At 42.9% G+C, this 27,477-nt stretch overlaps 3 protein-coding genes across 7 annotated transcripts in view; all 3 read right to left on the bottom strand.

Moving 5' to 3' along the window:
• Positions 1-6,782, bottom strand: part of LOC139532258 (sodium-driven chloride bicarbonate exchanger-like) — a 45,895-nt gene extending 39,113 nt beyond the window's left edge. For 2 of the 4 annotated variants that reach the window (XM_071329648.1, XM_071329646.1), the window contains exons 1-2: positions 6,377-6,781; positions 4,515-4,562 (exon numbers count right to left, since the gene is read on the bottom strand). In XM_071329648.1, the coding sequence (XP_071185749.1) occupies positions 4,515-4,562; positions 6,377-6,424 (96 nt within the window). In that variant the 5' untranslated portion in view covers positions 6,425-6,781. Of the gene's footprint in view, positions 1-2,585; positions 2,838-4,514; positions 4,563-6,376 lie in introns of those variants that run through there. The other 2 variants (XM_071329647.1, XM_071329649.1) reach the window with 2 other exon arrangements.
• A 1,256-nt stretch (positions 6,783-8,038) lies between these two features.
• Positions 8,039-15,076, bottom strand: LOC139532260 (T-box brain protein 1-like). Of its 2 annotated transcripts, XR_011666528.1 has the most exons (7): positions 13,826-15,076; positions 13,414-13,568; positions 13,197-13,318; positions 12,742-12,894; positions 12,546-12,607; positions 9,061-11,957; positions 8,039-8,937 (listed from the first exon to the last, which is right to left on the bottom strand). XR_011666528.1 is itself a non-coding variant. In XM_071329654.1 (6 exons), exons 1-6 carry the CDS (start codon positions 14,347-14,349, stop codon positions 11,348-11,350), a joined length of 1,626 nt encoding a protein of 541 aa, XP_071185755.1. In that variant the 5' UTR covers positions 14,350-15,076; the 3' UTR covers positions 8,039-11,347. The 2 variants fall into 2 exon arrangements, 1 of the variants encoding a protein (XP_071185755.1); XM_071329654.1 differs by having other exon boundaries at positions 8,039-11,957.
• A 147-nt stretch (positions 15,077-15,223) lies between these two features.
• LOC139532261 (26S proteasome non-ATPase regulatory subunit 14) lies at positions 15,224-26,259 on the bottom strand. The gene is made up of 11 exons (XM_071329655.1): positions 25,996-26,259; positions 25,218-25,267; positions 21,663-21,734; positions 21,442-21,561; positions 21,256-21,326; positions 20,876-21,026; positions 16,748-16,855; positions 16,576-16,650; positions 16,167-16,292; positions 15,518-15,580; positions 15,224-15,400 (listed from the first exon to the last, which is right to left on the bottom strand). The coding sequence occupies exons 2-11, from the start codon at positions 25,263-25,265 to the stop codon at positions 15,302-15,304; spliced, it is 933 nt and encodes a 310-aa protein (XP_071185756.1). The 5' UTR covers positions 25,266-25,267; positions 25,996-26,259; the 3' UTR covers positions 15,224-15,301.
• Positions 26,260-27,477: the final 1,218 nt, after the last annotated feature.

Below are 27,477 nucleotides of genomic sequence, written 5' to 3'. Positions count from 1 at the left end.
GACTCCAATGTCGTTTTAGAGAATTTGGCAGTACGTCCAACCGGCTTCACAACCGCAGACCACGTGTAACCACGCCAGCCCAGGACCTCCACATTCGGCTTCTTCACCTGCGGGATCGTCTGAGGAGGCGTGGGGGGGAATAATTCTGATTGGTTAGGCCTATGCCCTCCCAGGCCCACTCATGGCTGCACCCCTGCCCAGTCATGTGAAACCTATAGATTAGTGCCTAATGAATATATTTCCTTATATGAACTGTAACTCAGTAAAAAAATTGAAATTGTTGCATGTTTCGTTTATATTTTTATTCAGTATAGAACCTGAGTGAGCACACACACACACACACACACACACACACACACACACACACACACACACACACACACCAGCTGGTCCCGGTGTGTGTAGCGATTGCACCTGCGTTCCCCTCACATGTTAGGCCAGTACGAACCGTAGCAATCTCTTCATGTCCAATTTTGTGATAACGACATGCTCTCATCAAACAGACAAATGGTCAGATGGCTTTCAACACAGAGCATGGCGTGTCGAGGTCTCTCAACCAGCGACTGATGTGTTCCGAAATAAACTGCACTCAACACTTCCAGTTCCCTTAAAAATGACTGTCAGCTTAAAATGACTTCCTTTCTCGTCTTTAACTCCCAGAAACACGCTGTTGGACGTCATTCCTTTCTTCGATAACCACTCTAGAACCTCGCTTGCGATTTCCTTTTCCTTGAGCATTTATTTTCGAATGACCGTATTCAAGGAGATTATGATTTTCAAGACAGGAAATACATTCTTTTTTTTTGAGTTGGAACAAGAACTGGTTTGATAATGCACTAAATGTAACCAGTTGAATCAGAACTGTTAATCCGGGCCTGGAACAAAAGCCTGCTAACACACAGTCTGCAACCACAGGGCCAGGATTGCACATCCCGGTTGTGAACAAAGTCTTTGTTTAAAATGTAAACCACCTACAAATCAAAATTACATCCTGGGACTTCAGGTTGACCTCTGGCAGAGAGAACAATATGATTGACTGCTGCACTAGAGGAGGTGGTCTGCTGATGTTATCTTTCAGGGGGAACTATTATGGAACTCATTAAGAAACAATAAACACAGAGGATGTCTCCTAATGTTGACCAAAAGGTGTGCCTGGGTTATGTACCCATATCCTTGCCAGTAAAAATCACAGACCTATCTGTTCACACGGGTGTAGGGTGAAGTTGCCCCTCAACGCTGACCTGAGGTCAGCTATGCTTTTTCCCCACTAATGGTTAAGTCTAGGATTGGGGGAGGGGATGCTGATCCTAAATCTGTACCTAGGGGAAACTTCACCCCGGAGCTTTCACACGAGCCGTTTCCAGGAAGTAGGTTAGAATACAGCTTTCCAGGACACACACACCAGCCTTGTGACCCAATTTCCACATTCCTCATGTGTCTCTCAGGGAGTTCTGTGACGCACGGAACCTGCAGAGATGATCAACATTTACCTTCATAGGATATCTAGGCCATGAGGTATACATTAAAGAACATCTCTACTCATTATTTTGACCAACAACCCCTATGTGAATCAGAAGCATATATAGCATGTGACTTTTCACAAAGCCTCATCTACGGGATAGAGGATTACTGACTGTAGATCAGTCTAATGTGGATGAGAGTACTGTACATGTGTTTCAAGCCGAGGGGATTCTATATAGCTACAGCTAGTGGATTAGCATGGGCGGCGCCCCTTACACCAGAGACATCTGATTGGATAAGGGCAGACGTCGTCACAGGTCTGATCCCTACAGATGGCCGTGGTTACCGTGGCAACGGCAGTGTGCTCAGCATCAGCATCACAGCAGAGCTTCTCGAAGCCATACCTCTCTATCACAGGCTTCCCTGTTCACTTAGTGACATCAACACAGTTTAATCCAAAACCTAAAAGACATCAACAAACAGCAAGGCTTCTGAAGTCGCCATAAACGGACAAAGACAGAGACAAACACAAACAGTTTAGGTCATTTGCTTCTCTCAAAGATCAATCGGGTTCATGACAGTGGGTATAATCTCTAGCTCGATCTCCCACCACTCGCAAAATGAGAGTGCTCAAGACCCATCTGTCAGTAGCTCCTCGGGACCTTTTCCTATGCCAGGAGATCTGCAGCACAGCTAGCCTCTACTGCAGAACAACAGCAGTGATCAGGCATCGCATTAACCAACACTATAATACTGAACTGAAGGCCATTCACTCTGCCCTGTAGTGACTTCAATGTTAATCTGCCAAAGCGTTCAGGAAAGCGTAAAATGGCCCGTTTGCGATCCATCAAAAACGTTGTATATGGATTCTGTCCAATGTCACTGTCGAGAAATGATGACGTGAATGTGTGCATGATAAGTCTGCGGTGGTATATTTTCATAACCCCAAATATGAGCTAAAACGCCAATCAGGATATATTCTCACATGAACACAAGCAATGTTGTGACACAACAACTAATAGTTTAGGCCACCTCAACATCATCAGCATTTCCATCCCATTCTTTGTGCCACCCCCTATGTGCCAACCTCCCTCAGGTGGCACAGGCTAAACCCAGAGGCGTACCTGGCAGTTAAATCCATTGGAGTTGGGGTCCAAGCTCCCCGATAACATGGCGCGTCAGTGTGGGCAAGGATGCCCGAGATTTCTTCTTGGTTTTACAGTGGTCGAGAGACCGCAAGAGGGAAGCTCAGAATCCAAGCCCCGGACAGAACCTGTGCTTGTCGGCTGGAGGTATTGGCGGTAAGGTCGAGCCAGGCTCTTCTCACCGGTTCCTCTTCCCCATGCCAGCCACCCTCCTCCTGACAGCAGCTTCGCAACACAAACAAGTGCTCAGACTGCCCAGCTCTGATCCAGACGGGCTCCGATGTTTTCTGACAAGCATCCATCCACCAATCCACTGTGAGATTAGCGAGCTTCTGACATCACCGATGCTGGGCTGTGTGGTGTTGTGGCCCTCTTATCTAAGAGAGGCTTGTAGCTAAGTCACGGTAAGCAAAACACACACACACACAGACCCTTCTTCTGTGGGGTTCGAACTGAAAATCCCTAGGACTTCTCACCGCTGCACCTGCCACATCTGATCCATCCCACCTCCACAGGGACATGTTATGAGGTGGTTCTACTCTGCAGTCATCCTGCGTGTGTGTGTGTGCGTGTGTGTGTGTGTGTGTGTGTGTGTGTGTGTGTGTGTGTGTGTGTGTCCTGCCTATGACATTACTGTACTCTGTCTGTGCTGCATGGTCAGCGGAACACTGTGGCAGAAACATGCTGCAATGGAAATGGATCCAGCGCTTCAAGCAATTCTTCTGCTACACTACCTAATGACATACATTCCCAGTGGTAGTAGTACTGGATCAATAACAATTTAGGCACGTATGATAAATAAGATTGTTGGGGAAACGATCAGAAATGTGCCGAAAAACCACTAGCATCTCTCTTAGCTGTGTCTTCTCTCCCCCTCTCTCTCTTCCTCCCCCTTTCTCTCTCTCTCTCTCTCTTCCTGCTCCTCTCTCTCTCTTCCTCCCCCTCTCTCTCTCTCTTCCTCCCCCCCTCTCGCTCTCTCTCTTCATCCCCCCTCTCTCTCTCTCTTCATCCCCCCTCTCTCTCTCTCTCTTCCTCCCCCCTCTCTCTCTCTCTCTCTTCCTCCCCCCCTCTCGCTCTCTCTCTCTTCCTCCCCCCCTCTCGCTCTCTCTCTCTTCCTCCCCCCCTCTCGCTCCCTCTCTTCATCCCCCCTCTCTCTCTCTCTCGCTCTTCCTCCCCCCTCTCTCTCTCTCTCTTCCCCCCCCCTCTCTCTCTCTCCCCCTCTCTCTTCATCTTGCTCCCTCTATCCGCTATAATTAAACATCCAAGGGCGCACAGCCGGTCTAGGCACTTAGCTCGCTACAGTGGGGCTGGCTCTGCACAGTCGGATCACCCAGTCAGACAGAGATGCCCCACTGATCCAAGAACATTATGTCCAAGAGAACAGGCCTACCTCTGTCTGCTATACCCACCCTGCTCTACAGACCTCCCCCGTCTGTCCACACTGGATCCACTCCAGCCAGAAGACCAGCCAGGCTGACTGTGTCTAGGATTAGGACTCAACAATCCGTCCCATCTTTACTACATCACACACTCTCCATCTCCTGTCTCCAGCCCTAACTCCCAACACCCTCTCTCTGCCCAATATATGCCAGCATATATATTTCTGATGTGGAATCAGAGCGCTTGACTCAAGTTTTTGCTTTAGTCTCCCGTTGATGTCAATGACTGATTTCTGTGAAAGTCGTGGTTGGGGAGCTCTTATCTCAACTCTGACTCAGGTCTTTGGAAGTATGCCAGATGGATGTTCAGTGATATTCATAACCAAGACAGTTTTAAATGGATACCTGCACATTTGCTGCATGAAGTGGCTTATCTGTAGTTGAAATCAAAAGGACTCATGTATCACTGAGCAAAAGTAGTAGGACTTATCCTGCATGCTTGGCTTGGTATGAAAGCAGAAGTACTCACCACATTCTTGTCTCCTTGAGGTATCTGAGGGCTCTGGGGGCCTGGTTCCTGTAGATAACAAGGTCAAAGTACAACATCAATCCACAGGACATTGTTTCCATGCATAATCCAGTCTTGCTTAGTTACGCATCTTCACACTGGAAGTCATTGAGTGCTATGCAATCACTGCCAGTCACCAGGTTTCTAATACAAGTTACATGACATTTTTTGTTTGTCATACGGTGAGGATTTCCACAGAACACTCACTCATACTATCACCTCACGCACCCACACACGACTCTTAGCAACTATGGCAACGCATTGGGATTCAGGAAACACGCTACAGCTAGGCAGCCAAGAGTTATGATGACAGGGCACTGCACTCTGCATTGAGTCAGTGAACAAAAGCATCCCATGTCATAGTCAACCTGGGGGCAATCTACAGCACTGGTTAAGTAGGCTCACACAGACGCCTGATTTATCAATGTAATTTATCAATGTTTTTTTTTCTTTTTCTTTATCAATGTTGTTTTATAATGACCTATTCAGAAAAAGGGAAACAATGTTTTCAACAGCGTTTGAACAAAAGTCATATTTCTCCTCTCCCTGGCTTTGAGGCGAGAATCCAGCACGGCGGCCATCCCTCAACACGCCATCACCGGAATGCTAAACAGGACCTGACCACTGAAACAGGCACAGTCTTTGGACACCACTGAGTGCCGTCACCCGTTTAATAACATACGGTCTCTGTCCAACATGCAGAAGCATGTATAGATTACGGTTCATCAATCTTGTCTATGACCGAGGATTGACCATAGAAAGAGTGTGTCCTACAGGGTGAGAGAGAGAAAAAAAACTCTGGTTCTTATGGATGAGTGGTGTCTGTCTGTGGCTTGCCTTAGTAATACACCTATAGATCCTAATGGGTCCAATCAGATATCAGATGAGCCCGATGTCTAGTAGTAAACTACCATAACAGCATGGGGCCGTGAATTTACAGCTGTCCTTAATTATAGGAGCTGGCTCTGTCCAGAAACTCTTAAATGGCTTATTTTATTTGCATCATAACCAGTGATTGACAGACTGAATAGGACTTCACCATAGTTCTTCTACCTATGAAGACGTTGGTGATCAGTGGTGATTTTAGGTTGTGTCTGACTCGGAGTCCTGATGAATGTTCACAAGATGACAGACATTCTAAATCAGCTCCACCATAAGGTAATCCAGCAGGAGACCAAATGAACTGGAACCACAGTGCATACCACAGACACATCAACTGCAGACTCAACAAGACATGGCCCTACATCATCCTTTATTAATAACAAAATGTGTCCGGTGTGGCATTAGAGGAGAAATTAGTGGATATAAAGAAAATGATGCATTAGTAATAGGTAAATAAAGATGACCATATCTTTCAAAATCAGGTTAATTACAGTATTCTAGAGGTACTTGATGTTGTAGCAGACTAAGCAACAAAAATTCTGGAATTTTATTAGCCCACTTTGATGACACAATTAATTTAATGTAGGTCTATTGGTCCAGCACAACAAACAAAAAAGATCCAGGATGGTCCAGACTAAAAAAATCGTCACAAACATTACGATGTCTCGATATTTGGGATAAAACCGTTGTCTTGGCAAATCGGTCTATAAAACTAGGTTATAACCTACTTACCTATATTAGGCCTACTACAGTTTTGTCATTTTCGAATGTAATATCATACAAATACTATGATTCATTTCAAATGTATTGCACACACAGGCTGATCTATGGTGGTGTGTTCAATCCCCACATCAAGACATTCTCAATCAACGATATGAAATCAATTTTTCAGTGAAAACACAATGGTTGCCTATTGTATGTTGCCTATGGGACATCCTTACCAAGGGTAGTAGCGGCTCCATTTGTGCTCCTTGGTCCGTTATGTCCATATTTTCCTTTGCCTCGCTTTCTCTGTAGATTTGATACGCTCCTACTGTCTTCTGTCTAGTGTTGCCGGGCTAAATCAGGGTGAACCCTTATATAAACTGGGTTGATTTTCTCAAATTAAGATAAGCATCCTCCTCGTCCAGTCCTACATCATTTAGGCATGGGGTAGAGATTTCCCATTCACTCGCTCAAGCTTGGAGAGTGCAATTTGCGCTACATGACGAGGTGGAGCACACGTGAGGCAATGAAGCGCAGCACGATATAGATTGCGTCTACCGTGGCGCGCGTTGCTCCAAATTTGCACACATGTGGACCTATTCTTAAAAATTACCCACAGAATATTGGTTTAGGACAGGTTGCACTCAATAGAACAGGATATGAATGCACGACACCGGATAAGCTCAGGATACAAGAGGTAGGCTCTAGTAGCTATCTTGACAGATATTTATGTTCATTTGGGACAATATTTAATTAGGTATTAGGCAGGGTATTATACGCTACCAAGGACCTATTGTTATTAAATTAACCACACACAAAAAACAAAAGTAGGCTACTATATTTTAATGTTGCCTATTTCGGGTTCTGTTCCTTAACAAAGGATCCTAGGATTGCTGCCTGACCCATGAAATTAGCCTATAAAGCAATTCATTTGCTCTATTGCAATCCATGAGGGAAAATTGGGACCGTAAAATACATGAAGATAACCATGAACAATTTCTATCATGGCCCACATGTGTGCGCAGTGAGATAGAGCACATTGATTCATTCACCCATTTATGAAGTCGTTGACTGAAATCCTTTGAAAAACGTTACATTGGTGCCACCTGGTGTTCAATGGGATCTGTCAAATCAAACTGAAATATTTGATGAATAAATTGGCGTAATTTTCAGTAGTCAGCTAATTTCTTTCCAAATTCAATGATCAACATTAATCAAGCAGGAATATATTAGAAATAAAAACAAATATCAACAGAGAAACCGAATATATCTCCAATCACATCGAGATATTAGATTTAAATGAATGCCCATTAAAACCAATGAATACCCGTTTCAGGTCAATTCTATGGTACAACTCAGGATAAAGTTGTTGATCGATTGATTGATAGAATGTGTTGGATAATTAAACGCAGTAGGCTGCTCCAGCCGGAAACAACATTACATACATCAAAAATAATCGAGGATAAAAACAAAAATAAACCCCGATGGCTTATTTCCATTGTGGTCCTCTTTTTTCAGCAAGGTGACAGGTGGGAAAGACCAACACCACTTCACATGCACCCAATGCAATTAAAAACAACAAATGCAATTTACAGCAATCCATTTACAACAACATCATCTACAGCACAGAGGTGGCCGTTTACGAGTCACCTCGTGGGAGAATACCCCTAATCAAACCACCATGGTATTTCTCAAATATTTTCTGGTTTGTTTGGGACACCTTAAAGCTATTCTCTGATGAGTTTTCAGGTAGCTTGGTAAACTGTTCCACAGAACTGCAGCAGACTACACACATTCGTTTTTCCCCATGGAGAGCTTAAATCTGCAGGGAACAAAGTTAGTAAGAGCTCCTTCTGGTGAAGTACTGATGTGTCATTTATAGAGCTGAAATAATTACACAGATTCAGACTACTTTAATGTCCTCAAGAAGCAATTCCATTTTGCAGCAGTCATAGTTAATATGACAAGATCACATTTTAAAATGTGAAACACAACATCAGAAAAAAAAGCAACGGATATTTACAGAATATTTACAAAAAGTCGGCAGGATAGTGCAAAGGTCTTAAAATGTCTTGAGTAAGGCTGGGCCTGTATTTGCATGTCAAAGTGCTTACAGTGGATATTAGTCCAACCCTAGATATTTGGAGGCAGAGTTATGGACAATTTTGTTGGTAAACCCCAATTTAATCTGAGTGACTCCTGTTTCCATCTTGAGCCATTTCAGTTCTTCAAAGTGAGAGGGTTCAAGGTATGTATGAGCTGGTACCTTCAGATCTAATCTTATTCGGAGGTCTGATGCTTATGCCTGACACCCTGGGGGGACTGCTGTGCCAAGAGGCACACGCATAACCATGATGACAATGCACTGTACTGTCTTTCTATCCAGAAATCTAGATTTCCTGATTCAAATGCACTCATTCATTTAAATTCAAGATGACAGACAGTGAAGGGGAAACTAATAATTTTTTTGACATGGATACATTCTAGAATGTCAACAAAAAGTGTATAAAGAAGCCCTTTGAAGGGCAGGATCAAGTCCATATATAGTCTCCTTCCAGCACTATAAACTGCTCTTGGTCCAGCGCCAGAGGAACCAAGATGAGTATATGATAAGTATTTATACATTTACATTTTAGCAGACGCTCTAATCCAGAGCGACTAACAGTAGTGAGTACATACATTTTCGTACTGGTCCCCCATGGGAATCGAACCCACAACTCTGGCGTTGTATGCGTCATGCTCTTCCAACGAAGCCACAATGTGTATATGAAGATGTCTGAACAACTTACGCCATAACCTGGTAAGAAATCCAAAAGGTAGGATATGCAATTAAAGATGATTCCCAAAAAATGGTTTGTTATTTGTATAGGCAATTAAACAGTATAAGTGTAGCCTAAACCAGTCAAGTTTTGATTCACACCTGATATCTTCACAACAGGTTGAGCAGTGGATGGTAGATTGATGTTTCCAATGGGCCTCTCCAGCGGCCTTGCTTCAGGAAGTCAGTCAGAAGGCTGGTCTTGGGGAAGGGCTGCTCTAGTAGCAATGGGCCTTAGGAGAATACATAGCAAATCTTTATAGATCCCCTTTAGCTTTTTTTGGAGCCTGGTTTGACAGCATACCATTACATTTTTGGATACTCACCCCTTTTTGATAAGGCTAAAAAGCAAGTGAACGCTCAGATTCCGAATGTGTTTCTGCTGCTCATTAATAAATAAATAAATACATTTCATTCTTGGGGGTGTGGTTCGATGTGGCAGTTCATGATGTTTGTCCCCCATGGGTCACCATAGGAACAAAGTCAATACTTCCTCAAAATAGTGAGAATATATATATATTTTTAAATCTGTAATTAATTTGGACGTTTTTGCAGGTTTTAGTCGGCCAGTTGTGTGTGTTTGGTGCAGTATTTCTCAAGTTAAAAAAATGTCTGACGTGTTGTCATTGATGGTATGTCAGGACTGATGGTCTGTTTACGTTTCTAACGTTGTAACTAGATTGAGTAGGTCTACTACAGCTCCATCTAATGGTCAGCGTCCGGGGAAAACAGTTGTTGACAACTGTAGCATTGTAGTTAAGCCTAAACCTCTCTTTTCCTAACCTTAACCTCATTCTCCTAGCCTGTTATTTTAATTCTAACCTGCCACGTTAATTATCCTAACCTGCTATGTAAACAGTCCCTGGTTTGGGATTGGGCCACGACTACTTTCTGTTAATCTCTCATAGAAAGACTACTGGAAAAACAACTCGTAAACTTCCAGTTTGGCCGAGTTTCCCACTTGGAAATTATCATAAACAACCAATAGGAAGCTCTATGCAAATAATGTACGTTATATTTAAATATGTAAACACAGTTGAGCAAATTGCGCAAGATTTTTGTTCTGGGCTAACCGAGATTAATTTTGTGTAAATACCTCAATGACGGTTAAAGTAACTGTCCAGTGAAAATGTCACTTTTAAAGGTTTTTGTTGGCTCATACTCAAATAATGTTGTTGACTCGTCCTATACTCGTATTTGACGCCAAAGCATACATTTGAGAGAAAAAAACATTTAAAAAATGCTTACTATTTCCGCATATAATGTGACGTCAAGTTGGCTCATTGGTGGAGTTGGACAATCAGCGGTTGACTTGTTATTAATATTTTTTATGACCTGTATACACCCCCACTAATATGCCCCCACCATTGTGTTATTGGGGTATGCCCACACCATTCAAACACCGAAAAGCTTATTTTCAACATATTTAATTATCATCTTTTGGAAGGAAAAGTATTTCACCCATATTGTCAATTATAGGTCATATTTCATAGAAATCTGGAAACACTGGACAGTTACTTTAACACTTAAATATTTTCTTTTTAAAGAAGACTTCAAGAGTCGCCAAATAAATGAGTTATTTGACAAATTTAAAATACATATGTTGAATCAGCTATGTGAGTACAACAATACACACATTAAACATTATCAAGGATTAAAAAACAAGTTCAGATTACTTATATCCATTGTGGTCCTCTTATGAATATCTTTCATCTTGAGTTTGCTCCATTGCTCACGCATCTGCAAGCAAAGCAGCAACAGCACTAATAAACCTTCATACCAGGTATAAGAGAAAAGGAATTGTCCATCTGCTTTTAATCGAATTTATATTTTTAGATAATGAATTAGTGTACATCCTATCAAAGACTACAACAAATTCCCTCTTGACCTTTTTGCGTTGGGCATTGATTTATGAATATGTCCTTTGTGTTTTGAAGCATTGGGCTACTTACTTTAAGTACAGTTGTTATAACTCAGAACCTTGTTTTTTTGCACTAGTAAAGACATTGTGGATCCTATATAGCCTACTAAAGCCAGCACAATAAAACATAATGCCAATGAAACTCAATGCAGGCTAAGACATGAACACTTTCCAGAAATGTATTCAACAAATCAAAAATCAACCAATCAAATCAGTCAAATTAGAAAACAGGATTCAATTAAAACATCTAGAGTAGGACTACAGCTAATGTTAAATATATACATTATTATAGCTTAAATAGACTATTTTGTCGTTAACATTTGAATACTTCAGTCATATCCACAGCCCACTGTAGGCTAATCCAAAAATGCAGTCTAATGAAAAAACGAATGAACGATGTCCAGGTGGGTATTTAGACTGTTCTCGTTGATGCCAATAACCTAGGATGGAATATCTCTTCAATTCAGTTTATGTCTCTATCCAACTAGACTCCGAGATATCTTGTGGTTTTGCGTCTTCAGAGACACCCGTTGGCAAACTCTCCTTTGAAAGTGAGAGGACCTCGTCAAAGTTCGCAGTACCAATAGCGTGTCCATTAGTCCAGCAGGACAGAGCCGGGCTAGACGCACCGCAATACTGGGGTGAGGTACGCGCAAAATCCGTTGGTTCTGCGTAATAAGCAAGGGCTCTGCCCGAACTGTCCGTTGCGGACAGCTGTAGTGCCTTTCCAGCTGCTGCATACGACAGCAAAGTGGCCGTGTTTCCAGTCGCGTCATTTGTGCGGGAGGCATAGTCCAGTCTGTTGTTGGTCGGTGTCACAAACCATCTCGGGGATGCCGCCATCGTGTCCTCCTCGCTGGTTTGCGGTGACAGCATGCTGTTAGTTAAGGGGACGTTATAGTCTAGTCCAGACGTAGCTCCTGCGCTAGGGCGGAAACATGACTTGGCATAAGTGCTGACGAATTGGTGCTGAAGGAAAGAATTAGCAAGTGCATATCTGGCACCGGGCACAAACTGAGCGTAGGTCGAGTCACTCGGTGATGGCGTCAACCGGTCACTATCGTAGCCTGTGTAGATTCTAGACATATCCAAAACAATCAATTAGGAAATTGGAAAATAATACAAATGAGAAAGACCTAAAATAAAACGTTTCCACAAGTATGAAGTAACAATGGCATGCAATTATTAAACACATGTATAAAGCACTCCGGAGGTCTTACACCATTAAGCCTAATTCATCTCCAATAGTTTCTTACATTCGATTTAAAAAACGAACTATTTGAAGAGAATATTTGCAAAAAAATCGAACATGTCTGTCCACAGGAATTCTGACACGTAAACTCAAATTTCCAATGGAACAAAAACATGCGTGTATCCAAATCCGTAATACTTTTCAAGATCGTTTACATCAGAATGTAGTCCTTAGCTGGTAATGAAGAAATCTTTCTCTTTTTTTAACGATGGTTGTTTTAGGAGTGACAGTATCGTCACTAATAAAATGGGGCAAAATCGTGCGTAAAGCAGTCTAATCTCGAAACAAACCACTTTAAATGTGTTCATATTTGAGTCACAATTTGAGATTCGAATAATTCCAATAGAATAATATTTAAATATGTAAGGCTATTACAAAATAAAACATGAGCTAGGCTAATATATTTTTACTTACTTGTCATAATTGTCCCGAAAACCTTTTGCGAAAGGATTGTGGTCTATTTTCAGCTGTGTTATCTGAAAGAGGAAAATAACATTAAAAAGACCTAGCCTACTGAAAATCTGTGAACCACTTTTACCCCAATAGGAAAAATGTTGCCTAGCCCCAATTAAAAAAACAAATCAATATTTGAAAGAACGAATTTCCTTACGTCTGTGTTCTGGTATGCTGTGACTGCAACGAATTGCGTCTCGGGGAACGTAAATGATTGTCTGGGTTGACTTGCGTTCTCGGCCCCATCCTCGTGCACCTCGACCACATTAAGACGGGGTTGGTACCTATGGAGGGACTGAACGACAACCATCTGAACAGAGGACATGAAAAACAGGTGTTAATTGGGACATCTGTGATCATCTCTAGAGACAAAATAACAACTTGAAGATTGTTTTTTTTTTACACTAAATACAAAAAATGTATGACAATAAATACTGAATTATTTCATACAATATGGTTGATAAATGCATAAAACATTATTTTGTAAAGAAAATCTCTCAATGCAACGTCTCCAGACTTGAATATAGCATCTTTTCAAGACCTCTTTCACCTTATATATATACACATATGTATTTGGGACTGTGCGAAATTAGGACCATATTAAAAACTTACCTGCCCTGCACTTTCCAATGCCCCTTTATTATTTGCCAACTTCAGTTTTCCAAAAGAAATTTCTTGACGCATCCAGTGCGCGCCGGTGTTCGGAGAGTCTGGGTGCATGTAGGCCTTATTCCCTATAAATTAATTATTGAAGACATTACTCACTTTTTTGTCAGAAAACCTCACTTGGAGAGAATAGAAGGGGGAAAAGAAAAGTAAAATCACTTGCCTGTCCCATTTGAGTCAGCTTTGCCGCAGGGTACCCACTGTCCTCCTTGGAACCGCCAGTGATTAGGGTCCGCGAGACTGACGTCCACAAAAATATTGTAATTTGCCGTCGGATCAAGCCCTGATATATTAAAGCTCAGGAATGGAAACATTCGTCTGGAAGTAGAAAAAAAGATTCATAGGAGTTTTATTTCCTTTACAAATTCCCAAATCGCGCTAAAATTTTACTTAGAGAACGAAATTAATTCTAATTTGAACAATTCCTGTTGCCATAATTTGTTAATAAACCCCACGCGCTTTCAATAAACACGTCAATCTACTTCGTCCAAATAAGTACAGCAGTTTGCCCACTATGTTGACATAAGCCAACATAACGGCAAGGGCGGCGAGAAAGGGAACGGGTCAATACTCACCGCCCCTGTTTAGTGATGATCATCTCTGTTTGGTGCCTGTGAAACGTGAGCCACAGAGCCCTATTGCAGAGATAAACTTGCGCTTTACCAAAAACCATCCCAGTTTGCATTGCTGAGCTCTTGTGGAAAGCACCTCCTTGGTGGCCATGCCCATATGGCTGGGCGTAAAAGTATCCGGGCGCTGGGAAGCCTTGAGGTGACGTGGTGGTCAAGAGGCTATTATATGAGCCTTGCGTGACCACAGGATGGTGTGCCATGTAGTGACCCGAACTGGTGATGGCAAGGGCCGGGTAGGTGGCTCCGTGCAGTGTCCGGTGTGGGAACATGGTACCAGGCGAGGTAGCAGACGCGGGCTGAGCTTGGCTGGGCTGAGACGAGGGATACCGTCCCTCTGTAGATCCATGGAAGGTATGACGAATGTCACAGACGGTCTCTTGAGCAGACTGCCTACTGCTTCCCTTGTCGCCGTCACCAAATGAGTCCTCCGAGTCGATAAAGTCGTCTGCTTCTGACAGATTTGTCATCCCTGTGGTTTCTTTATTAGAACGTGTTAGGTTCCCCTATTCAGTTCAGCCCCTCACTGGAGGAGAGCATAGGGTGGTACTGGGTAGCGAGTTCAGACCTGTCTGAGCTGTGGTAGTCGCTATCCATATTATTGGGCGTTGGATGTTGAGATGTGAAGATACTGGAGCTGCGCAAGTAGCATTACGCGCAACACAAAAACCAATTTGGTTAAGGTTACGCGTATCACATGTAGGGAATATGAACTCTAAATACTCTTGAAACGAACCTAATGAAACGTCTATAATTGTTACACTTTACATTACAGTATAGGGATAAGGTTTATAAGTAGCCTATATAAACAGTTATATTTATAACAGTTATAGACATTTCTCTGATCATGTTCGTTTTGCTAGACTGGAACAAAATACTGCTAATGTTATACCTCTAGTACCATGTGGCAGGTAGATATTAACTATAAACGTGTTTAAATATGACAACATTCATATATTTCGTTTTTTTAATCAGGAAGTATTACTCAATCTTGAATGCCTCATCAAATGGGGAGGGTCATTTTAACGTGATTGGAAAACAAGGCTTCAAGGAGTATCAGAAGTGCCATCAACCATGGCATAACTAATTGAAAAATTACAGCTAGTGACAGCTGGCAGCTAGGCAAGATGCACAGTGTGTGTCAGAAATGGCACCCTATTCACAATATATGTGTACTAGATTTGACCAGGGAACTACATAAGGATTAGTGTGCCATTTCAGATGCAGCCATTCTGTATGTATGGACCAAAACGTTCTCTCAGACACACATCTGAGACCAACCAGTCAAACCGCAACACATCACCCATGCTGCTGTTCTGTATTTTAAGGATACAAGTCCACGGCTCACCTTTCATACACATTTATTTTTTATAAAACAAAACAAAGTTAAAATATGAACAGTTAAATGCAAGAGGGGGGGCTTCACTGAAAGACCACAGTATCCAACATGGCGGCTAGGCACTGAACGATGTTGGACGTCATGAGGACGTCAACGTGCTCCTCCAGGTGCCTCTTGGGATCCTGCGAGAAGAACACGGTAAACAGGTCAAGGAGGGTCATTGCAAAGATTATACATGGGCATTTATGATGTAGCTCGCAAAACAGAGGTTGTGTTCAGGTTACAGCGAGGACGGATACCTGCTTTCCGACGTTCTTGATGGCCAGCTGCTCAGGGGTCATCTTATCCTCTTCTTCGACCGCCTGGGGTAGAACACAGAGACATTGATTCTCACTCAGACGTTAACATTTAAAGCTGGGTTTTGTTCATTATGGCATGTAAAGGAAAAAACATTTTGCAACAGAATACGAAAAAGTGTGTTTATTTTATTTGACCTTTTATAAACAACACAAATCATACAAACATCAGTTGCATCACACTTGCCCAGAACACTATCACACATCTCCAGCGGCCACATCACTTTCCGCAACTTGGCCTGAAACTGCAACATTTTGTTTCTCTCCCTAGCCCGCTCACTTTCAATATTTAAATAATAAATCATTCAATTGATTGATTGATTTACACGTTTTTTCAAGATGAGTGATGAGAATAGAATCGTCCAACCCATCAGGTATCTCACTACACCCCCATACGCCATGCCCATGTCTTGGAAATTAGTGTTTCTGATTGGACAAGTCCAGGTAGTCCCTCCCTGTTTCAGTCCATTTTCTTCAATTTGAATACTAATGAACACCACCCGGGATAACTCATGCGGTTTGCCCACGCAGACCCCTAGTCTCAATACTTCCAGGCCCTCCCACTTTCCCCTTCTGATCCCTGCCTGCTCACCTTGTTGTAGTTCTTGGCCAGCTCCAGCATCTCCTTGACGATGTTCTCGTTGAGCTTGCAGTGCTCGCTGTAGTCCTGCAGGGTCAGGCCCTCCATCCAGCTCTTCTTGTGCAGGTTCAACAGCATCTGGGAGGTCAAGGATCAAAAGTCACTCAAGGATCATATGTTAATGTATCACATGCAACCAAGAGAGGATGGAGGCACCGTGTACGTATTGTTATGGCGCACAGAAGATGACATCACCTGTCATTCAGGAGAACATACAGTAAGCATATTATGAAATGTCAGTCTGTGGCGAAATCATAATTAACTCATTAAACTACGACAGTCAACAGTCATCTTTTTCTGATATCATTCTATACTCCCCTTAAAACAGATGTCATAATAGATTTTCAGAAATGTTTCACACCTTTTGCTCGAGTTCATTTTTCCTGTAGTTGATGGTGATGGAGTAGTAATGCCTGTTCAGTCCATGGATCAGAGCCTTGGAGGAGGACAACAGATGATTCAAATAAGAACAGAAACTCTACATTCACATCCATGTTAAAACACAGAGCTGGTCAGAGGCTCCATGGTCTTACCTGGATGGATGGCTTGTTCAGATGGCCCAGGTTGGAGGTGGTTTGCCTGGGCTCGTGTCCCAGAACCATCATGTTGGCATTGATCAGCCGGAACGCATCGATAACAACCTGCCCGAAATAACAAAAAGGAACCACGTGTTATCTCTCAGAGAGCAGAGAAACGACGTCCGTACCGATTCCATTTCAATTAAATTCCAGAGCAGAAGAAGAAAGTATTATTATTATTTTTTAAAGAATGCCAAGTAAGTACCACACTCTGCTTTGGATCTAAGCCATGAGGGTAACGTTGTGTGTGAGAATACTGTGAAAGGGAGAGTAGATGACTGGGGAGGGAGGGAGATAGTGAACAGCAGATCAGGGACGGTACCAACTGCTGTAAGCAGGCTGTCACTCCAGATGTGTGTAAACCACAGCCTTGCCTGAGTGCAGTACATGTCCCTAGTCACATCCTATTACTAGGCCCTACATTGCATCCTTTCAGGTGAGTAGACATTGCATAGCCATAGCAAGGCAAAGATATGCAACCATGCTAGGAGAGGCTCTGCCGACTGCGGTTGTGTGTGAAAGCATGACAGGTGAGTAGCTCACAGTTACACTCATGTTAAAACATTGATGGATTTATGGTGGACCTGACTTATGCCTTGTTTACTAGGATGTCACCCTGAGACCTGCATCCATACACTTTACTACAAAGCATAGGAAATGAGTGTGTTGAAACACATTTAGCTGTTTTCTTTCACTGGTCCCGGCTGCGTTAGCCAAGGATAAAGTACTCAACTTTTAATACCCGTGTCGCTCCAAATTAACTCTAGGTTATCGTGTCTTGCATGGAAATTGGTCACACGAAGGAAAGGTGCCGAGCACCGTGAAACGACTGGCATTATTGTTATGTTCTGTGGTTATATTGGCTGCTCATTGAATGGACCATAATGGATTGTGTACAATAATATTCCGAGTGGCAGACAGAGTGACGAGAGACAGTGAACGTGACAGGGAAGCAGGACACTGCCATGTTCTGAGCACATCAAGAGTAGGCTACATCTTTCACAAGCAAGACTTGGCTGAGAGACACCTTTTCCTCGAAGGCAGAGGCATGAAACCTGCTAAAAACACAAATGTCAAAATGAAGATGGGCAAACGTGCCCTGGTATTTGTAGGGTTGTAAAAATGTAATTTATATATTTTTATATTCTCTCACACGCATGGGCGGCAAAATATTATTAAGACTAAAAAGGTTTTAAACCATCCCCTCGGTCATCAACACACTACTCTTAATAGCAATCTAATTAAATATCTTTATGAGATCGCCTGTGCTTCGGAACCATTTCTAATGTAAAACATTGGGGAGCTAACTTTCATTTCTAGTGGTGCACTATCCTCTGAGCGGAGATCACACATTGAGATGGAATTGGCTCTCACATTCACAGACAGCTCTGTGGAGGTGATAATAGACAGCTCCCTGCAGCACAGAGGCAGGAGCAGATGGAGGAAGTGCCATATGGGGCCCGTGAGGGTGGAAGAGAGAGAAAGAAACATAACAAGGAAGGGAGGGAGGGTGGTGGGGATGGGGATGGGGAGGGGGGGTGTATGATCAGTTCTAGATGAAGACATCTCAATCCCAGGAGATCTATGAGTAAACAACCTTAGATGACTACACAGGCAGAGCGCTGTTAACTCAAATCGTTAGAGATTTTAGCTTCCACCCAGTCAGTCAACCACTGATTTTATGATTGGATTGATTGAAGTTTGCACCCACAAGAAAGTCAACCTGTCACACAATTAGCATACAAATTAAATTAGAACATTGCTAAATAAAAAAGATAATCAAATCACCAGTCCATTCACAGCATTGGCAGGTGCCATCACAATCATGGTGGTTCAGAGACGCAAACTGATGAAGGCCCAAAAAGGTGAGAAATATTTTTCGCGCAGAAACACGCTGAGAAAAAAAATCTGTGTAAACGCCTGTTCCCATTTTCTATACGTGTGCTGCACAGAAACCTGATAGTCACACCTCTACTCAATACAACACTCTACTCAATACAACACATTGAATTTAGCTTCACACTTTTTTACTGTATAATAAATAAGGCTACTGCAGAAAATAGCTGATTTGCTCATATCCAAAGGCCTACCTGTGATCGGGCAGGAGGAATGTAGTTAGGAATAAAACTGCATAATGATCTGCCTTTTCATTGTGGCAGTAAGAGGAAAACACACTAGGCCTATATGAAACCATCTTTAGCCTACTCTTCAGACAACTTTACATGCATAGCCAACACACTCTCCTTACCTGCCACACACACACACCCTCCCAAATGTTATGCACCAAACAGAATTTAAAGTGAAACTGACAGTGCTTGAGTTACTTTGCAGATATGAAACAGACAGACAACCATAATATGAAAAATATAAAATTCCCAGTTCATGCTAGAAATCCAACTTTATAAGAGGTTTTAAAAATAGGTTATACTTGACTCCATGATGTACAGTAAGGCATTATTGGCAGAATAGATGGATGCAGTTCAATGGATTATTCATATAATACATTTCTTGGTGGTCCAGAAAATATTGCTATCAGGTTGTAAAGCAAAGCTGGCCTGGTACATCGTTTGTTACCTCCACCCATTCGGGATGCACTGTTTCAGTTTCAATGAGTGAATACTTTCAACAAAAAACAGACGACTAACTAAGGCTGGGAATGTCAATACAATCAAACTATACTGTCACGCCATTCATCCTCCAACATCACATGTTTCAGCATAATAATACACATCCCCATGTCGCAAGGATCTGTACACAATTCCTGGAAGCTGAAAATGTCCCAGTTCTTCCATGGTCTGCATACTCACCAGACATTTCATTCATTGAGCATGTTTGGGATGCTCTGAATCGACGTGTACGACAATAATTTGCGGAAATTGCTGCTGCCTGTGCACGAGCTGAGCGCCTGCTGCTGACGTCACTCACAATGCACTTTTGCAGCCAGGCACGTGTGTTGTGACCGAGAAAATCGTTTTTGTGTCATTTAGAGGGAAAATGCGTGCATTTTAGCGTTTGAGTCACTTTTCAAAAGTTGCTAAAAGTTCCAAATACATTTTTTTAGGTAGCTACATTTGTTGCAAGGTGTTGTTTGAAAGAAAAGTTGCCAGGGTAGTCTGAAAAGTTGCTAAATCTAGCAACAAAATTGCGAAGTTGGCATCATTGCTGTCACTGTTCTTTTTTCCTCTATGGCAGTGGCACTCAGAGGCTGCGTGACAGCGAAGCCTAGTCAGACTGGCCTGCTTGCTCTTATAGGTGAAATGAAAAGATACTATCCACTTCGCTCACGCTGTGAGCCACTCCAATAATTAAGCAAATGTAACAGAAACCCCATCACTGTCTGCACACACCAGCTCTCCATCACGGCTAAATTACATTTTAAAACTGACGGAGATGCGCAGAAAGTATGGCGGGAGAAAAGCAGCTGAGTAGGCTAATGTAAGCCGGCTGCTCACAACAGTCACATGTGATATTGCATGAAACACTCATTCTGATATGACATATCTGACATCACGCTCTGAACTGAAAGTCTATTTGTAGGACGTGTATGGATGCATTCTGTTCTCAGTTATTCATTTCATAAGCGAAGCATACACCATTATTCATTGTTAAGAGTATTGGGAAATCACGCCTCCAATATACACTGTTGTGCAGCTACCTGCCTGCGCTACCATGCTGGGTTTAGTAATAAAGCATCCAAGTTACTCCCTCGCTTCCTCCAATGCATATACGTGTTCCAGTAGGTTATTACACACAGACACTAAAGTGAAGTAAGCCAAGCAACACGAAGTTAGCCAGGCAAGCGGGTGGTAATGTTAGCTTGCCAACTTAGATGCTAGCTAGCTAACATTAACAACTGTGTAATAATTTGAGCCATTGAAACATACATCCTTCTTATCAACGTTAATCACAGCATTATTTTGCAGCCATGTTGCATTCCAAATTGCCCAGTCAGGACCACCCCCACACAGACAGTTTTTTAAAATGTATCTACACAGTTCACGTGGATGACCTATTTTGAGAAGAAACAGCGGCGAATATCGCCCAAAAGTGACAAGTTTGCATCCCTATGGTTGTTGGACATACCTTTCCTTTGACGCTCTGGATGGGGTCCACCACCACAGCCACGGCTCTCTCCGACAGAGCCTCGAAACTCTGCTGGGTGTTGATGTCAACTCCGGACAGCCAGCAGCCAAACCCGGGGTGACTGTGGTACCAGCCAACCACCATCTCTGGTCTAGTTGGAGGAATAGTTCAACACTATTACTGCACAGATGCCTTTCTTTGTGTCTATTTTACACATTTATTTTTTATTTTATTGTTACAAATGAAATGTTTCTGTTTTTAGTGTATCCTGGAGTGTAGAGCATTTACAGTGTGACTTTGTCCTGGAGAAGCTATGCCAAATCGACAGTGGTGTTCTAACAAATATATTTTATATTAGTAAGTCGTCCATATGTATTTACCTGCCAGTCTGCTTAAGCATATCCAACATTTTAGCTTGGAAGACGGGGTCCACAGCCTCCACACTGACACCCTGTCGGAGAGAGAAGTGCTATTACGCAAACACGGGTGGAGAAAACATCACACGCATAGAGTTACTCAACACTGTCCTGCGAGGTCTGTTAGGGGAAATGACTGGGAAAACGTACAGTTCCGGACTGCGGCATGGCGAACACATCAATCACTCGCACAGTGTAGTCGTCCACAAACTCGCCCAGCATCAAACCCATGACCTCCATGGGCACACCGGCACGCCCGTGCTTCAGCATCTGAAGGAGATGGAAATACATGGTGCGACGTAGACGACTGCCATGGACACACATCATGTAACTAGTCGGTATAAAATGGCAACTGTTGATTTCCTTCTTACCTTGAGCAGTGCCAGTGAGGAGATGTACACCTGCTCTGCAGTGTCTACGGCGGGGGCGTCTGTAGGTGGGCCCTGGGGGGGAAATAACAGATTTTAGGCTATAGTTTACTATCACACAGAGCTGATTGGGATGACAAAATACAGCTTCACTGCAGTTTATAATATATTAGTATTATATTATTGACAAACTGATGATCGTTGTTTAAAGGGAGACTCAGCAAAATAACGTTGCCACGAGCGGCACCGCAGATATTGAGATGAGCGAGATGCAAGACGGCGCTCTCAGTGTCTGCGCATGTCCACGGAGATGTTGAGCCTTGTGCTTCAATGCTCTTAGTTGTTGCGGAAATTGAGCCAGTATGCTGTTTACTTTCTGCTTCTACGTCATATCGTTGAGTCTACCTTTAACATTTTGTGGACAATAAACACCACCTGCAATTTGACATTAGCCTAGCCACTAGCCAGTGAAAAACCCAGCAGCATCACACCAGTTTGAGTGTCAAGAACTGCATCTGGCACCTACTACTATACCCCATTCAAAAGCACTACACCCTCAATGGCACACATTCACAATCCATGTCTCAAGACTTAAAAATCCTTCTTTAACCTGTCTCATCTCCTTCATCTACACTGATTGAAGTGGATTTAGCAAGTCACATCAATAAGGGATCATAGCTTTCACCTGGTCAGTCTGTCATGGAAAGGGCAGGTGTTTCTAATGTTTTGTACACTCAGTGTATGTTCAATATCCCGAAAGTAATATTGTAATTTAAATGGTGCTCTGAAGCCCTGCATGTCAGAGAGGGAGAAGTTAAAAGTAGACACCCCCCTCTTTTTAACACCTCTGTAGGGTGCCAAGGCAGCCACTTACTGGAGGTGTTAATTGGCAAATCCAACGCCAGTCGGGAGCAAGCTCCTCATTGGCCTCGCCTTGCAAGGCCTGGCCACTACGAACACAACAACGTGGGCTCTTTTCATTTCTCTCACCAAAGAGCGCCCCGGGTCCTTGTGATTGGGCAGGGCTACACTAAAAACATGTTCTAACAAAGCATGCTCGATAATAGCGCAAGGGAGACACTACAGTGGTTAGGTGGCCTACACCATAATTCTTTACTTTCGATTAGGCTACTTAGAATTTGTTAATACATATTGAACAGAATGCCTTAATCTATTCTCATTATCCATTTCACATGACAAAGACTGGAGAGCAAATAGGCTATAGCTAAGAAAACTATTCAACTTTGCAGAGAGGTTATTGAGGGAGGCAACCTCTCTGCATCTCAGTGCAAGAGGTGTCACTACAGCACCTGGTTCGAATCCAGGCTGTATCACAGCCGGCCATGATTGGGAGTCCCATAGGGCGGCGCACAATTGACCCAGGGTCGTTCAGAGTTGGCCGTCATTGTAAATAAGATTTTGTTCTTAACTGACTTGCCTAGTTCAATAAAGGTTCAATTAAAAAAAATACATTTTTATAACAATAACCCTTAACCTGATTGTGTGGACTATTTTTTTCACCTTTATTTAACCAGGTAGGCAAGTTGAGAACAAGTTCTCATTTACAATTGCGACCTGGCCAAGATAAAGCAAAGCAGTTCGACACATACAACAACACAGAGTTACACATGGAGTAAAACAAACATACAGTCAATAATACAGTAGAAAAATAAGTATATACAATGTGAGCAAATGAGGTGAGATAAGGGAGGTAAAAAAAAAAAAAAAGGCCATGGTGGCGAAGTAAATACAATATAGCAAGTAAAACACTGGAATGGTAGATTTGCAGTGGAAGAATGTGCAAAGTAGAGATCGAAATAATGGGGTGCAAAGGAGCAAAATAAATAAATAAATACGGGCCTCCCGGGTGGCGCAGTGGTCTAGGGCACTGCATCGCAGTGCTAACTGCGCAACCAGAGTCTCTGGGTTCGTGCCCAGGCTCTGTCGCAGCCGGCCGCGACCGGGAGGTCCGTGGGGCGACGCACAATTGGGCTAGCGTCGTCCGGGTTAGGGAGGGTTTGGCCGGTAGGGATATCCTTGTCTCATCGCGCTCCAGCGACTCCTGTGGCGGGCCGGGCGCAGTGCGCGCTAACCAAGGGGGCCAGGTACACGGTGTTTCCTCCGACACATTGGTGCGGCTGGCTTCCGGGTTGGAGGCGCGCTGTGTTAAGAAGCAGTGCGGCTTGGTTGGGTTGTGCTTCGGAGGACGCATGGCTTTCGACCTTCGTCTCTCCCGAGCCCGTACGGGAGTTGTAGCGATGAGACAAGATAGTAATTACTAGCGATTGGATACCACAAAAAGGGGGGAGAAAATGGGATAAAAAAAACAAACAAAAAATATAAATAATAATAAATAAATAAATAAATACAGTGGGGGAGAGGTAGTTGTTTGGGCTAAATTATAGATGGGCTATGTACAGGTGCAGTAATCTGTGAGCTGCTCTGACAGCTGGTGCTTAAAGCTAGTGAGGGAGATAAGTGTTTCCAGTTTCAGAGATTTTTGTAGTTCATTCCAGTCATTGGCAGCAGAGAACTGGAAGGAGAGGCGGCCAAAGGAAGAATTGGTTTTGGGGGTGACCAGAGAGATATACCTGCTGGAGCGCGTGCTACAGGTGGGTGCTGCTATGGTGACCAGCGAGCTGAGATAAGGGGGGACTTTACCTAGCAGGGTCTTGTAGATGACCTGGAGCCAGTGGGTTTGGTGAGTATGAAGCGAGGGCCAGCCAACGAGAGTGTACAGGTCGCAGTGGTGGGTAGTATATGGGGCTTTGGTGACAAAACGGATGGCACTGTGATAGACTGCATCCAATTTATTGAGTAGGGTATTTGAGGCTATTTTGTAAATGACATCGCTGAAGTCGAGGATCGGTAGGATGGTCTGTTTTACAAGAGTATGTTTGGCAGCATGAGTGAAAGATGCTTTGTTGCGAAATAGGAAGCCAATTCTAGATTTAACTTTGGATTGGAGATGTTTGATGCGAGTCTGGAAGGAGAGTTCACAGTCTAACCAGACACCTAGGTATTTGTAGTTGTCCACATATTCTAAATCAGAAACGTCCAGAGTAGTGATGTTGGACGGGCGGGCAGGTAGCGATCGGTTGAAGAGCATGCATTTAGTTTTACTTGTATTTAAGAGCAATTGGAGGCCACGGAAGGAGAGTTGTATGGCATTGAAGCTTGTCTGGAGGGTTGTTAACACAGTGTCCAAAGAAGGGCCAGAAGTATACAGACTATAGAACACACAACATACTAAAATGCACGATATTTAAGACAGCTGAGCTGTGCCAGGTCCTTTTCAGTCTGTGGATAAGAGCAACGAGGTCTACCCTGGCTACAGCCACTCACTTTTAATTTTCAGTGGCTTCTGTCTATTCCACCCAACTCAAGTCAGAATCACTCCCTGTTTGGTGATCAGGGATAAGATAGGTGTTGTAGATATATAGCTAGGATAGTTACAGCCCAATATTAGGGCTCTGATTCATTAATGAGTTAATGAGACAAGGTCTAAAGGCATTCCATAGCAACAGCGTGCGAGATAAGGCATTGCTGAAAACACACCTGACCCAGTCCGGGCATTCCTCCTCCAAGCCTCAGCAGCCTATCCATTTCTGTTGAGGGAAAACACAGCAATGAATGTCAACTCTATCATCTTCAACCCTATTACTTTCTTAACAATATGCATTGTTGTTAGATAGTAAACTACAAAACAGCTGTTAATCCCTTTAACCAAAAGGCAGTCAAAAGAGCAGGATGGAATGACATGGCATAATTTGCCAGTTAACGTTAACTGTCAGACGATATGATTGTGACCATCTGTTTCACATGTAGTTAGCTGATTTTCATGATTAATCTGGAATGTCTGCTTTCATACAGTATCATCTAGCTATTTTTCCTGACTATTATATAACTAGATATATTAAATTGTCTCATCACAAATGATTGATAATGACAGTAAAGTGACTACGCTAACTAACGACGTTGACAGTTAGCTACATATTATAGGTAGTGGGCTAACGTTAATCATCTAGCTGTCTTAGTTAATGTTATCCGCCAGAACAAAGAAAATAATGTTAAACGCAGGATAACATCAAATTCTTAATAAAAAGTGGTCTCTGTCAACTAACCAACATGTTTGACTAAGTTTGTTAACGTTAACCAGATAAACTGCCTTAGCTCGCTTGCTAGCGGTAACGTTAGCGACAGTTAGCTAGCTAACGTTAGCTCTTTCATTACACGCGACAGTCGAAAAACCAAACTGACTACATAGCAACTTCTTCGGCATGGATATATTTTTGCTAGGGTAGTGATACAAACATTTGTGGGAGTGGGATCTTACCTGTTCAAGATGTACAAATGTTGAAAAGAATAGTCGTGTGTGCTAACTATTCAAGTCTCGCTTGCTACAATGAATCAGCCAGAATTCCTCATTCAAAACAAATTCGTCGGACCATTGGGTACTTCCGGCGCCTTGATGACCACTTCCTCTCTCCGCTACATTCTGCTGTAGGTCGCTTTCTAGAAGCAAGGGGGAGCTGAATGCAGCTGAATCACTGTCCCTTAAGCTGCACCAGCCAGTAAAGCAGTTTATGCATTTAGTACAGACCCAAATTGATGCTCAAAGCCCCAAATATTAGTGTGATACAAACTAGGCTAACAAACCTGTTCCAACCTTTAGGAGAATGCATTATTACCATTGTCCCTAGCTACCAATGTGGGCATCCTAGTGCAGCCTGCTATAATTGTCACATCATACGATTATATTCCCATGAGATCTGTAGCTTGTTTGTCGTGCAATGACTAAAAGCTGTTTTTGTTCTGCTTCCCGTCTCACATAATATATAACTGGGGATGGGGCATCCCTGGGGATTTGACACCTTGTAATTAGCTTCTTACTACACCCCCACAATGGCTCCCATTCTCTTCTCTTTATGGATTTCTAGTATAACCAACATTTGGGTGGCAGGCAGACGTAGCCTCCACAGAATGAGGACACGTCCCAAAACAGTCAAGGATGATCCACAGTTGTGGAACATGTTCTTTGGTATCAAGTCAAGACCGACCAATAGCTGATATTACAGATATTACCAAAGTGTCCAATAGATGTAATAAGAAATTGGTTTAGGCTACAGAACCATTGTCAACAATTACAAAGAAGATGGGGACAATATGATCACCACTTAACAATCACACATACTTTATCTAATGTGCCAGTTGCTGTACATCTATCTACATCTATTCTTGGAAGGCTGTACCTCAGCATCAAAGAGGGAGTCAAATAGTGAATCACACTCAATTAGTATAATAACAGTCAAGATAATTACACAAGCAAACTACCAGGGAGAGAAAAAAAACACCTAGTGATCACATCTGTCGGTCGGAATGCGTGTCAGCCATTAAATTGTCTATCTCTGTCTGAGGTGTATCACCTAGCCACCATGTCCCCAGCTAATCAGTGGAGGTGTTGGGAAGAGAACGTTTGTTTCTCTCTCCATCTACACCTCCCTCCAGAACGCCTGTCACATCAGCGGAGGTGAAAGGTCACCCCAGCGCCATCTGCTCAAAGCGGGGCTCCTCCGCCAAAAGAAGCCAACCACACACTATGCAGTAGAGTAGACCAAATAAAAACAACGTTGCCTATTTCGCTCAGAAAAAATATATGAATGTCTCTCCCAATTCCTTGTAAGTGAGTTGGATGTGGAGTGCATAGTGACAGACAGGTGTTTTAAAAAACAACAACTGTTGATTACTTCCGTAAATATCTCAGAATGTGCTTCAGAGCACAATTATTTTGCATTGGTGTCAAAGGGAGAGAGGGGAG

This window comes from Salvelinus alpinus, chromosome 10 (genome assembly GCF_045679555.1).
Source record: "Salvelinus alpinus chromosome 10, SLU_Salpinus.1, whole genome shotgun sequence".
NCBI classification, from domain to species: Eukaryota; Metazoa; Chordata; class Actinopteri; order Salmoniformes; family Salmonidae; genus Salvelinus; species Salvelinus alpinus.
Note: the sequence above shows the minus strand (reverse complement) of the source record. Positions and strands in the feature narration are given on the sequence as shown.

Bases quoted from the DNA above. Each gene is read 5' to 3' on its own strand.
- LOC139532260 (XM_071329654.1), bottom strand. From the start codon at position 14,349: ATGACAAATCTGTCAGAAGCAGACGACTTTATCGACTCGGAGGACTCA. The intron at 13,319-13,413 runs GCAAGTGATTTT...ATTAATTTATAG, and splicing joins AGCTGACTCAAATGGGACAG to GGAATAAGGCCTACATGCAC. The intron at 12,608-12,741 runs GTAAGGAAATTC...TTCCTCTTTCAG, and splicing joins CAGCATACCAGAACACAGAC to ATAACACAGCTGAAAATAGA.
- LOC139532261 (XM_071329655.1), bottom strand. From the start codon at position 25,265: ATGGATAGGCTGCTGAGGCTTGGAGGAGGAATGCCCGGACTGGGTCAG. The intron at 21,562-21,662 runs GTAAGAAGGAAA...CATCTCCTTCAG, and splicing joins CCTCACTGGCACTGCTCAAG to ATGCTGAAGCACGGGCGTGC. The intron at 16,856-20,875 runs GTATGTCCAACA...TATTTCGGGCAG, and splicing joins TCCAGAGCGTCAAAGGAAAG to GTTGTTATCGATGCGTTCCG.